This window comes from Sinohyriopsis cumingii, chromosome 9, assembly GCF_028554795.1.
Source record: "Sinohyriopsis cumingii isolate HCF-2022 chromosome 9, ASM2855479v2, whole genome shotgun sequence".
Lineage (NCBI taxonomy): Eukaryota > Metazoa > Mollusca > Bivalvia > Unionida > Unionidae > Sinohyriopsis > Sinohyriopsis cumingii.
In genome coordinates, this window is record NC_142969.1 from 106673638 (window position 1) to 106687875 (window position 14238).

Sequence of the window (14238 nt, forward strand, 5' to 3'; positions counted from 1 at the left end):
GTAAAAGTTTCTTCGACATTTTATTTAATAAAAAAGTAAAAAATCCAAGAAACCTATCGCTGGGATGTCGCCAGTCATATTCTTTAGTAATTATTCTGAATCTTACTTTGGAAAAAACATATAATCGATACACGCCAGTAACTGATGTGGTGTATTTGAAATTATTATTTTCTGGTGTCCACGTTGATGATCCAGTTGCGGTAATAAATATATTTCACACCTACGATGATGTTATCGTTGGTGGGATCTTAATAAAGCTAGTTTTCTCGATAATCCCTGGAATTAATACATAGTTCCCTCAAATGTCAATGACGGTTTTGATGTCAGCGATTTTTTAATTAATTTTATTTATTTTCATAGTTGTTTCAGCGATGTTTTCATCGACCTTTCTGATAGTTTCATCGATTCTTGTGGTAGTTTCCGTGGCTGTTTCATTGATTTGTCTAATAGCTTCATTGATATTTCTAATAGTTTCAGCGGTGCTTTTGACAGCTTCAGCGGCGTTTTCATTAACTTTTCTAGCATTTTCATTAATTTGTCTAATATCTTCTTGGATGCTAGTAAAATCACCTACGTGAGCGTCGTACTTGGTCCGTCGAATTATATCGGCTAATTTGATATTGCTCGTTTTTAATCTTCCGTGTTGATCCTGAAAAATAACAACCTCGTCAGGATCTATTCCTGATATTGCTAACAGATTATTAACGTCGTCTTTTGTTCCATACTTCGATAATCAACATCGATGGGTCTTTTTTAACGTTCGCGATAGCAGAGTTCTTCCGTAGATGTCAACCATTATTTGTAAGTGACTGATTTAATTTATCAGAAGTGTACTCGTGGACGACTTTATGATATGGTTTTAGTTGATTTTGATAATTTATCAAGGACATTAATTGCTTCACGGCCACATATTGGCGGATCAGTTAATGTCTGCGTCGGTAACGTCGAATACCAAATTGGAACGTTTAATTGTCTCGCATAATTTAAAAATTCTCGTGGTGGCGCCAACCCGTATGAGTCAAAGGAAATAATTTCACGTGGATTTATCGCGTAGGAAACCCAGTGTGTGCCAGGACCGTCATATGAATCGAGATTTATAACTCCGGTCTCCTTAAGGTTGGGTTGATCCCGTAATTAATTTCGAAAATTTTCCCACGTACATGATTGCATGAAGCTCTAGTAACAATGTAATTACAGGTCTAATCCAGTGGTTGGAATCCAGTATATATCTGACGGTCTGAAGAAATTATTGAATGTATCTGCACCGAACACAGTCCAGTATGCCCCTGGAATGCAGAACACGTTCGAATCAGTCATCAAGATAGAAGCACTTCACGACAACACCTTATTAGGTCATCAATACGTTTGTCTCGAGGCTCATGAAAGGTTATGATTGTATATGCTTCTTGATTCCTGAAAAAATGGTTGTAAAGTTTATTATTAAAACAATCCAGAAAAGTCATTCCATTATGCTCGTATTCACATTATTACATGCCCTATATACTAAGTTGAGAAGAAAGAAAAAAAATCAAATGGTAATAAATGTCTAAGTGTAACTAATAATTATATCTCGAGCAGATATGATAAGCTTTATCTTTTTCAAATCGGCGGTGTAGGAAGAAAGAAGAAAATACCGAGGTTGATGCTGGTACTACAGACGATAATCATGATGGTGATGATATGAGTTACTTTGGTTGTGACATTTATCATCATTGTAATCATGTATGTGTTCTAATTCGCCAGCGTCATTACCTTACATTCTTATATTAAGGAAAAACGCAATACCATTATAATAAATGCTTGGTTTTTCAGGGGGGCACAAGGAAGCGGCCTTTCATCAAGATGTTTTAATATATTCTACATCGAAGATCGTAAGTATATAGCTGTATCGTGGTGCCCACTAACGCCAATAAATGCCTAAATTGCACCACACAAACACAAATACTTCTTTTGTGAATAGAAACTTTAATGAATAAATCATCAAATGTGCAATGCAATAGAATATGACAAAAAGGATTAACAAGAACCGTAATGTACTTTATATATCAATAACATAGACACTTTTCAACATGAAAATTCGACATTTTATAGTCTGCATTATAATCTAATTATTACGTGTTTGCTTTGTTTAAATTTTAATTAGAGTAGCAAAGTGTGTGGAATTAAGCAACTTAACAATTTTAAGAGAGATGAATTCATCAGAAATGTGCAGTTATCTTCATTATCCAATTTAGACCTTCAGATTATGTGCATAAATGCAATACGTGCATAGTGTATATACCGTTTCTTTCATATACCGTATGCTATGTAAATATTTTCAAAAGAAATTTCGAAACGCCTCGTTTCCGTTTAAGGAAACATCTTACCATATCCTATTATCTCAAACACACAAACTACAATACTAAATATTTATTATATACTAAATCATTCTAAGATTTTATATATATATATATATATATATATATATATATATATATATATATATATATATATATATATATATATATATATATATATAATCAAAGACAAGAAACATCCACTGTACGAAAACTTTAAAGATAGTGAATTAAAAGAGAAATGATACAATCTGTCTTTCTTTTCCATGAATTGTGGTTGTCGTTATAGCTCATACCGTACATATTCTATTGTAAACAATATCTTTGAATGCATGTTGAAGTTTATAATACAAAAATATGATTTCAATATATCGTTCATGGTCATTATAATTACGATTATATTTACTGATCACGTCATCCTCCGAAACAACACTCTGGCTACTTAAACAACCAAAAGTACTTTTACGCTACACGATGGGAAAAAATCCGATACAAACCCTTTCATCTTCCACAACTCTTTTCATGAACTCCTCACCGAATTTAAAAACTACGCAAGAATTTATACCGACGGATCAAAGGATGAAGAAAAGGCTGCTTACCAAATGGCACATCAATTTTTTTTCAGCCGAAATCAGAGCAATAGACCTTGCTCAGCAATATAACGAAACCAAACGTATTTTCAACAGCATCATCTTCTCCGATTCCCCATCAGTCACTACACAAATAGAAAACTGGAGAACCCATTGTTGACCAATATTCTCGTCAAAAATACTAAGCTGAGTACCTCCCACAATATCGTATACTGCTGGTTACCTAGCCATGTTGGTATTAAAGGTAATGAAAATGCAAATCGCGCTGTAACAATGGCCGTATCTTATGAATTATCTGATTGTAAAATACTGTATACTGATTTTAAACCTAGTATCAAAGAGACTTTACGTCCGAGGTGGCAGGCATCATGGAATGATGCAGTGAATAATAAACGCGCAATCAGTATTACAATATGCATGACATGAAGGAACTTCTCGATACATAAACGTCACTTGTATTATAGAGTTCCTGAAAGCAGTGAATATTTACTCTAAACTCCAACTTTAATGCTATCACCTAGTTCATTTCATGCAATATATAAATACCGTCCCTTTTTTAAAACCTTTTCATCACTCGTCATTAACATACACCATGCCGAGTGGTCTAAAGCGCTCTCCGTTACGGATCACTGCCATCTCACCTCTGTCTGCGTAGGTTCGAGTCTCCGATTCGGCCAATGTGGGTATGTGAGAAAGCTTGCCAGTAGCTTCGCGTGGGTCGGTGGTTCTTTCCGGGCGGTTTTCCGGGTTCTTCCTCCACCATTAATACTGGCCGCCATGTATAGCCTATCGTGTGCTGAAAAAAGGCGTTAAACCCTATAACAACAGCAACAACAACATACACCATTTACATCCCCCGTTGATCGGGAAGCTTTATTTTTCACAGTTACCATCTTATCGTTTTAATTTCAACTATTTGATTTTGATATCCTGGTCGATATTAGACTTTTTATAATTTTTAAAAGATTATACATATAATATTTTGCATGGCACTAAATAGCTCAATCAATCAATTTTTTCTTTTCAAGCAAAACGTATAAAGAAGACACAGGAATATGCTGACCAAAACGTAAGTAATAGCTAATTAGGACACACACATACACACACAAGAAGGTTCAAGTTTACAAATGATGGATTTATTGAAATAAAACAAAATATAAAATAAAGGAAAGTGAAAGAATTAAGATTAATTTACTGTGTTTGAATTGCTGTACTGTAATCCTTATATTCGTAAAAATGTTATATCAATTTCTCGATAATATTAAAACTATTCTCAGGTGTTTCGAACGACGCTTCTATAATGCTGAAGACTTAGCGTGATAGCACCACTGAATTGAATGGGGCCCCGATTGGCCGAGTGGTCTAAAGCGCACACCGTTACCGATCATTGCCATATTACAATTATATTTACAATTATATTTATTTGCTTGGGTTATATTGTTCGGCTTGTGGGTATGTGAGAAAGCTTACCAGTAGCTTCACGTGGGTTGGTGGTTCTCTCCGGGGTGATCACGGGTTCTTCCTCCATCATTTATACTGGCCACCATGTATAGTCTATCTTCTGCTAAAAATGGTGTTAAACCATACAACAGCAACAACAGCTGAATTTAACAGCTTTATTCATCCAAGGGTTAATGCATTCAGTGTAATCTCGTGAACAAAGAAAATCGCTCAGGACCTTGAAAGGTTCATTTAACCCGATGGAATTAGTTAAATATTCAAGTCCTTGAATATAATCACTTAATCCTCAAAGTACTGAATGTTTATATCAAAGTTCATCTAATCTGCTATAACCAACAACACGTGTGTGATCTGGATTTTCAACGTCGCTTAAACAATGTTTATGTCATATCGCTACGATGTCTGTAGTGTCGCCTTTTATAGTGATGTCTAGCGCTGGGGCATAATGCCGCAGACATGTAGCACGAAGTCCCACCCAGTACCATTATCCTGACACCAGGTTGACCAGTCCTTACACTAACCTCTTAATACTGAGCGCCAAGCGATGCGCCTGCTAGTACCATTTTAATACGTCTTTTGTATGACTCAGGTTTCGAAACCACAACCTCTGGCATCCGAAACGGACGCTCTAACCACTTAGGCCACCGGAGCAGTGTCCAACAACATGTGATTCTCAAATTCCCATTGGACTCTTGCTCACCCTGTGTATTACTGAAATAATAAAATTGATAGAAGTATTTTCATTTTATATTGTTCATTTGTGTCAAATCTGATTCAACAGACTTTATTGTATAATTAAACCTTATTATTTCAACATAACTCAAAATGGCAGAAACAGTCACGTTCTGACCTTTAAATCGCATTGACCTAATCAAATGCTCGAGCGCGCGTGTTAGGGCAGTTGCACTTTGTATTCCCACGCCTGTTTACACGACTCACGTTCATACTCACGTGTTATTCTTGACCTATGTGTGTGTATGTGTGTGTGTGTGTGTGCAAAGATGTTCATCGTATTATGTGGAATAAATCATGTGTTAAATATAGTCATGCGATAAAAATGCAAACACATTTTAAATGTAAATGAACACACGGCTGAAGATATTTACATGTGACTTGTGCCGAAAGGTACATTATGTCTGTTTTTGTCTCATAAATTATGTTTATTTATTAATATATGTATAGCATCTCACTCATATTTTATATTTCCATCAAATACATATACTCATCTTTTGAGAAATGAGAAATTTCATATAATGCAAATGAAAATATCTGGATAGAGTGCTACACCCGTTTTTAGCCAGTTAAAGCTACGTTAAAAATTAAAATCACAAATAAGATGTCCTTCTTGTAATAATGACATACACATGCGTGAGATAATATGGAGTAAGCAACAAAGGATAGATCGAATTCATCTATTAGCTGGTTCATTGAATATAATCAATGTGTGCATGTTCGTATTATATATTCCTTATCTTTCTATATAAATCTTTCTTTAGAGGCAGAATATATCAACCGAGAAAACGTCTAGAACCTTAGAATGTATTCAAACAAGGAATTTGAATTTTGATTTATATTATACATTTACAGCTGATAATACTAAATTTCACAGGATCTTATTTAAACAGACTGATTAAGATTATCTTGCAACGCATGACAGTTGAAGCATTTCATGGACTATTGTATGCTTCTGTTGCTGCAATCATCTTCTTCTTTGAAGAGGATTTTGTTGAACAGCATCCCGTCATAAAAAGATGCAATTTAACATCACTGGTCTTTTGGCTTTAAAAATTTTATTTCAGAAAACAGTAAGATTTCGTTGATCCAACCCCCAAAGGACGGTCCCAGTTCACCTGCATGGTTCACGAATCTGTTTCTCTTTACAAATATGGTCAACAGTTCAGGATGGTAAGCTTTTCAAAAGTTAAAAAGATGAAACACTCTTACAGAAGCATTATACAAATATTTACAGTTAATATTTTCAGACATTCAAGTCTTTTCAATATAAACGCACACTGGCACTTTCATTCACGTGTAAAATATAGTCGTGCATTTTGTCATTTAAAGATTGAAGATAAATATTTCCTCAATTATTGTATCAAATATATTATGCTCTAACTAAGGTCATATTCAAGGATAATGTACCAAGTGATTTCTTTTTTTAGCAGATTTCATCAGCTGCTAAAGTCATATCGACATAGTGGTTCATTAGACTTTTCGTGATAGTTGGCCATGCAAAAGACGTTATATTAGTTTGTAATAATTATTTTTTCTGCAACTTTTCAGCCATGAAGTTGTATCTTCGTCAAAAGTGTATGTTCAGCCTGTAAGGCAATGGGAAAATAACTGTTTTACAGATGTATCATTCAATTTTCCTGACAAAAGACCTCGCACCCTGTGTCTTAAAGCAGCGTAAGTTACAATATTCCATTTCTCTGGTGAGTCTTATAATTTCCTATGGGTATTGGATATAGGCTCTGTACAATACCCTGTAGGGCACGTTTATTCATGTGTACGTAATTCGTTTCAATTCTTATCGCAACTAAATGGCGAAACTTAATCGAGAAGCCTGTTAAAATTATACATTGAAATAATAAACAGTTCAAAGATTACTCGTGTGAATATAAGGCATATAATCAGAGGAAATATCTTCCGAAACGTTGGAATTCACAGTTGAAACAAACATTACAGTGTGTAGCAGCAGTAGAACGAATGGCTTGATCGCACACGACTTGCATTTATAAATGCTGAAATTAGTCTGCATATTAAAGAAGAATGTGTTGTACCCAGAAACTGCAGTATGTGCTTCAAGGGCATTCAGTTTCATTTACTACTTACTAAAGACTCAAAAACGTTGATATCTAAATGACTGTAATTCCTGGAAATATGTTAAATGTAGACATATGCCCAAACTTAAAGTGTTTAAATTACTGAGTGGGCTTTGGGAGTTATTCTTGACAACGCGTTCAAAGTCACATCGACACATGGCCGTTAATGATCACGGGAACATTGTGGTCACGTTAAGGCAACCCAATGGAAATGGAAATAAAACTCTATGTTCGAATTAAAGAAAGTGTAAAATAGGACATGAAGTATAATTACTTTTAAATCACTGTATTATTATTATTATTATTACTGACATACGATTGGCTGTTTAAAATAGAACTGAATATGGATTTAATGATACACTGGTTAATATATTGCACTGCGGGATATTGCGCCTTTAAACGATAAAGAGAGACCTGGCCTTTTTGCGTGTGCTACCTGATGTACAGATTATTAATTAAAATAAGCCCAGAATATGAAATGTTTGAGGATTAACCAGAACACTATCTAGAGAGCAGTGTAATATGGATCGTAGTGAATTGATCAATGTTATGGTTGATTTTGACATTGTCATAACGTTGGAAACTTGCGCTCATGATAAAAGTGTTATAGAAGCTACATAAGTGTCAGAAATAAAGAATTAAATGTAAAAATGTAGATAATGATAAAGAGCTTAATGCAAAACTTTTTTTCCTGGTTGTACTGCTATGTGAAAGAACATGTAAAGCGTAAACTCGGTATCTATTGTAAATTTATACACTTAAAAGTGATGGAAAGTGTACCGGTAAATTGTTTGTTTTAAGACTTGCTTTAAGAACACAAATTCTAGTATGGTTTTGAGTAAGTGTGCATGACATGTACTACTCCCTTCCTTCCATGTAACTGTTTTCTGCCGTTCTGTCCTAATATTCCTTAATTTAATATATAGTTACATTGAACACTATGACCATGAAATGCTACATTTTCTTTTTTTAAAACTAACAGAAACCATATGAATGTATGCATACATGTGGGTTTGTGAAACGAAACACTGAATATATGATCATTCAGTTTATTTTTTAACTGCCAAGGCCATGATAGACATGAAACGAGGAAAATACAACAATATAGAATCTTGACGGAAATCTCCAAACACAAGTTTAAAAGTCTCACAACGCTCGAAGTACGGCCTTCTTTTTTTAAAGATTTCATTGTCTATTAAAACCCTTCATTATAAGAATAAATGATCATGCTTGGGTATTTAGCACTGTGTAAGTTTTACCTAATCAATCACAAAATAAACAAAGTACGAATGTCTTTATTTTAACTACTGAATTCTTATGGAGGTATTTCATACATATAATATAAAATGTGGCATTATGTTCATCTTTCCTGCAACTGAATGGAATGGCTACATTTAAGAAAATCAATTATCTACCGATTGTTAAATTTGTACCAACATCATTTTAACTTTTATTCTTTATGGAACATTCTTGTGACCTGAAAACAATATTTTTTCCAGTGACACTGATGGCGAAACACGCTGTTTTACCATCGATATAATTGTTCCAAATGAAGGTAAGTTTAGTATACATTTTGGAATCTAAGCTATAAGACTTTCATGAATAAAACATTTATAGAGTATTATGTTTTCAAGAGATTTATAAATACTGTCATTTAAATCTCTATACATCATGTTGCTGTCTTTATAAATCAATAACAATCGATATAATGACTCATTCAAATATTTCCAGTTCAGTATCTATATATCATATTTATGTTCTAATATATGAACACTAAATGCAATACAATCACGCATTCAAGTACTTTCCACTTTTAATTGGTGTTTCCAAACTTTCCTTTTTAGATCCTTGCCTACCAAACCCATGTAAGAGCACCGGAAAATGCCTGAAACAGGTTCATTCCACTATCAAGTGTATATGTCCAAAGGAGTACACTGGTCAACTTTGTGAGAAAGGTAAGTCTTTGTCACCAAAACTATATCCCTCCTTGATGACTAATGTTAACCAATTTACAATTCATTGTAACACACTTGACATATCAGCTACTTAATATGATCTGATCCGGATTATCAAGGTCGTATAAAGTAAAAATGAAAATATACGATTCGATACTGTAACACCTACATGTGATAAACCAAAAGGAACATTTACATAAATACTAGCAAATGTACCCTCTTGACTTGATTTGATGCAAGATGTAAAGTATAGAATGCATTAGGGTTCTCGTAATGAGATTCATGATTAGTTAGTTTGTGTCAGGAGTAAAATTGGAAGGGGAAAGAGAGAAATGTAAATAACAAGTAAAGTTCACTCCAGTGTTTCTACTTATGCAGGACACAAAGCATTGAATGTTAAACTACTCATGCATTTAATATTATACCTGCATCATAGCATCAACTGCTAATCCATCGATAAACATCGCGAAAGGTTGTCAATTTAAATCAGATTGATTTCGTTAGTTTTGTGGTTTAAGGCCATTTTTCAGTATGTGTGGTGGAGTAACAACGCGGGAAATCCTTGCGATGAACAATCGGCCTACGAGAACTGACTGCAAAAGGGTCTGATATATCTACGTTCGCCGAGCCGAGACTCGAACCCAAGCGAGCAGAGGTACGATGTCGCTGATCGTAAAAGGCCAGCACCTTATACTAATTGGCTACCCATGGCCCCCATTCCAAACAGAGTATATCTTAAGAATGTGTGAAACATAGGTCATCGCATCGACAATGCACGTGTACAGACCTTAGCTTCATCTTCTCATTGCATTGGTATTATTGTAATGGTACTTTTATTCATATGCAAATGATTTTTAAAACTAGGCATGCGTTAAAGCACCATCCGAAATATATAATATGAAAGGACTTTTATCTGGCGCGTAAAAGAAGGTTGAGTTCAATGGTCTGAAATAGAATAAGGTAAATTTTACATTGTGTGCGAGTAGACAAACATACATACACACACATATATGTGCGTGTGTTTGTGTATGTGTGTGTGTGTGTGATAGATATAGCATTTCTATCTAAAATACAAAATCTTTAATAACAATTCCATTTTGATCAAAGGACCCTGTCCAGCAACAAATCAGCCATGTAAACATGGATATTGTGAGGTCAATCAAGATGCACAAATCTGCTTCTGTACATTGGGATACAAGGGACAAAATTGCTCGGATGGTAAAAGGTCACACCAATCCATCTCTCCGTCTCTCTTTCCGTTTTTCTGCTCTCTATACCATTTGAACATGCACACTTCACCATAAATGATGATACAAAGTGGTTGGTATAGGCGTTCTTGCGTAGTAGACCATCTCGCATGTCGACGTAGTAATTAATTCCTGTATTTGCACAAATTCATTTCAGATTCCTAGGACATAAATCACGGTACATATAAATAATTACAGATAATTACACATATGCGTAAACAGAACTAAAAGTGCTATCCCTGGATTCTACAGGAAACTGTTTGATATTAATAATATTATTTTTATAAATACGAATAAAAAATATTGTCATACAGATTAGAGAATATTTAATTCGTACTCTACGGAGATTTGAACCCAGCTCCGGGTCTATATGTCATCGATGTTGTTTCTGCGCAAAAATTCCAGTTTTCCAGCATTTACAGTTACCAAACCATGTTCATGATTCCAAATATATGAATAAAGAATTCCATCGATGTCGAAGTCAAAGTGTCAAAGGTCAACGACATTGTGGCTGAAAGAAAAAGATTCTGCTAAAAACCAATTTTATCTAGAGGTCAACAATTCAAAGATCAAGGTTACTTTGATTGAAAGAATACAATAGCTTTAGCACAATAACCAAAGTTGAACAATATGTATTAAAGCTTGTTAAGAACTTGTACATGGAATTAGAAGAAAACATATCGAGTTCGGTTTTAAAAGGTCAAAGTTCGAAATCACCATATCTGGAAAAGAAATCCTTATTTCTGCGCATTGACATTTGTTTATTCCTTAAGTCAAGATCAAACTTCCGAAATCGCTTCCTTTTCATGAATGAAAGTGTTATGTGTATTTAATTTACAATGTTATCTAGTTATTTATTCATTATATTATATGGGTTATGCAAAATTGTATTTGATAGCTGACCTTGTCCAAATGGAATCTTATTTTCTACCGAACCAGAATCATTGATTTTGCTTTGTAAGCAAGATTCTTATCTCTCTCTCTCTCTCTCTCTCTTTCTCTCTCTCTCTCTCTCTCTCTCTGAGTCCATAACATTGGAAATTCCCCAAGAAATGCCAGGTATTACTGATGTTTTACAACATTCTATATTATACAATTATAACTAGGATTGTACAAATTATAATTAGGATTGTTCTGGAAATGAACTCATATCTTACATCCTGACTATTCTGTTGTATCTTATATTTTTTTGAATATCATCTTACTTATCTAGATATTATTCATTCGTGCTATAATATCTTGAAACAAAACATTTGCTGTATTCAGTGTTTGACTTGGACAGAACGTTTTAATTCATGTTATTCCTCCCTGAAATACAAATTGCTCAGTAATATTTTTGGAAAGAGGCAGCTGGGAATTATAGTGAATTAAGACAAAGAAACCTTGGATTATATTACTGTGATTCATCTAACTTTGATTCAGTTAAAGACTGTTTGTGCATCATTACAATTCAGGTCAGTGGTACATTATTACATTATAGACTACAGGCCACTACATGTACATCAACACCTTCAGCATTGAAAATTATTTGGAATATCACTAAAGTTTATTCAGAACTATATTGACTTGTGTTAGAAATATTACGATTATTTGTGATTTCATTCGTAATACCGTAAGTTATTTTTACATTTTCACCTTTATTGTAGGGAAACAAATTATATGCTAAATTTTACCAAACTTGTTTGGTTTTCGTTATTTTTCTAACTTGCTTTAAGATCATGGAATCGTAATAACAAAAAGCAAACTGTTAAAGTCAAAGGTCAAGGGTATTGTGAGTTAAAGAAGAAATATATTTTTGCACTCAATTGTCAGTGATCGGTAATATGCCTCCACGGTATGTTGATGACTTACACATTGTGATTTTGATCAACTCTTAGGTTAGTGACATCTTTTATCCAAACATGGTTCAGATGATTCAGTTATAATTTGTTTGGTGAGGGCTTTTCATTTTTCTTCGATGAGAACATTTGTTAGAATTTTATTTGCTTCCTTTCTGTTATGCGTGTTTTGCTTGTCAATAAAATTTCATAGCGCTTTGACATTTGTAATGAAGGGCAAGTTCAATTATACTTCTTGGCACAGGGCGGTTTGGATAGAATTAAGGGCAAATGGTATTGTTACATACGAGGAATCTCATACTGGGAATCAAAACCTCTGTGGTAGCGTGGTTTGATAGTGCATGTTTCATTATTTCGAAGGACATCAAGACAGTAGTCATGAACTGATAGATTCTTAAACGCGCAAATACTGCAGTAAATATTCTGAAATTAACTAATGTCTACACAACGCGAAACTCTAATTTCATACTTGTATGATTTTACTATTGTTTAAGATTGTGTGATTCACTATTTATCATTTTCGAGCCAAATATTGGGATTTCACGCCATGCAGTACATCACACGATCCAAACACTTAATACAAGCAATTATTACTATCTCAAATTACCAAACAAAACGTATGCATTAACATATCCAGAGAATATCCTGTGTAAAGAATTTGATAGGGTCCAATTTACTAAACTAATCCATGCTATCATAAAGTCTCGCGATTACTGTACATTACGACATCTGCATTGGCTAATTACTCTGGTTTACAAATATCTTTCCAACACATAGCCCCTATGATCAACACATAATTACTCAGATATAACTTAGCTATAAACGGAACTGTAGATATAAATTGCACATACCTTCCATTATTTCGTTCAATATTTTCCTTGCTTTGTACTATAAAAGATCGTCCCGCTTCTTCACTCTCGCCTCTTCTGTGGTACCATTCACAGCTTTATGTCATAAATCATCCTAACTGGGTGTTGAAGCAATTCATTGTATTGTTTTAACAATGTCTCTTCGTCATATACATGTGTGTATCCACGTATAAAGTTTGGTAAACAGGTATAAAAAACGTTCCTTTTTTTGTATATGTATTATACAACACATACCATAAAGCGTATGTAATTTATCTAAATAGAAACAAAACCGTACTTATCTTTTTCGCAGTTTTATCCATCTGATTCTACAAACATTCATATTTGTTTATGCTTGATAATTAGTACTATCCCCCCAAAAAAAACCTTAATTTCAAAATATGTGCGAATGTCAGTATATTTAGTCTCGTGTGGACTGCCAACTCTCACTAAACATAAGCTTTTCATTGGCTTCTTACATACTTCGTATAATGTCACAATAGAAAATGATTTTCTACGTTGATTGTAACACACCTATAACCTACATTTTCCCATACTGTTTTATTGACCTATCCTACGCTAACGAATGAATGCCCACATCAAATTAATTTCACCTATTTAAATATTGTACGCAATAGATGAACAAGTTTTACTTTCGTTCCAGTTATTCCAGATGAAGTTACCGACCCACTTAACAATGGTGTAACTATATATGAGATATTTATAGATAGATAGATAGATAGATAGATAGATAGAGGTGTGTATAAATGTTTCCATAAATGTCTCTTGCATAATAATTAACTCTAACATCCATTACAAGCAATCTAAATACTACTATTGCAACATCTTGCCGTTTTGAGCGAGGTAATAGTTTATTTTGCTGAATGCTCTCTCAGCTGGGAAATAACAAAAATGACTTAGTAACTTACAATGAGATTAAACGATATGTTTGTTCAATCTGCATTTCTTTTGTGTACTTTACATTCTAATTTAATTCGTTTTTAAATTATATATAACAGCCTTTAACTCATTTCCCGATACGTCACTGGAAGATATTGAATTCAGTATGGCTGAGACGTCGAATTGCCGAATAACATGGTTAAATGACTTTTGTCATTGTATTGATATTAGTATCGAA

The 14238-nt window shown here is 33.9% G+C and overlaps 1 protein-coding gene across 1 annotated transcript; it reads left to right on the top strand.

Moving 5' to 3' along the window:
* The first annotated feature begins 1203 nt into the window (after window positions 1–1203).
* On the top strand, window positions 1204–13835 carry LOC149792431 (EGF-like repeat and discoidin I-like domain-containing protein 3). The gene is made up of 9 exons (XM_089969573.1): window positions 1204–1386; window positions 1813–1871; window positions 3955–3995; window positions 6187–6292; window positions 6671–6796; window positions 8712–8767; window positions 9057–9167; window positions 10275–10385; window positions 13765–13835. The coding sequence occupies exons 4-9, from the start codon at window positions 6273–6275 to the stop codon at window positions 13833–13835; spliced, it is 495 nt and encodes a 164-aa protein (XP_089825699.1). The 5' UTR covers window positions 1204–1386; window positions 1813–1871; window positions 3955–3995; window positions 6187–6272.
* The last annotated feature ends 403 nt before the right edge of the window (window positions 13836–14238 follow it).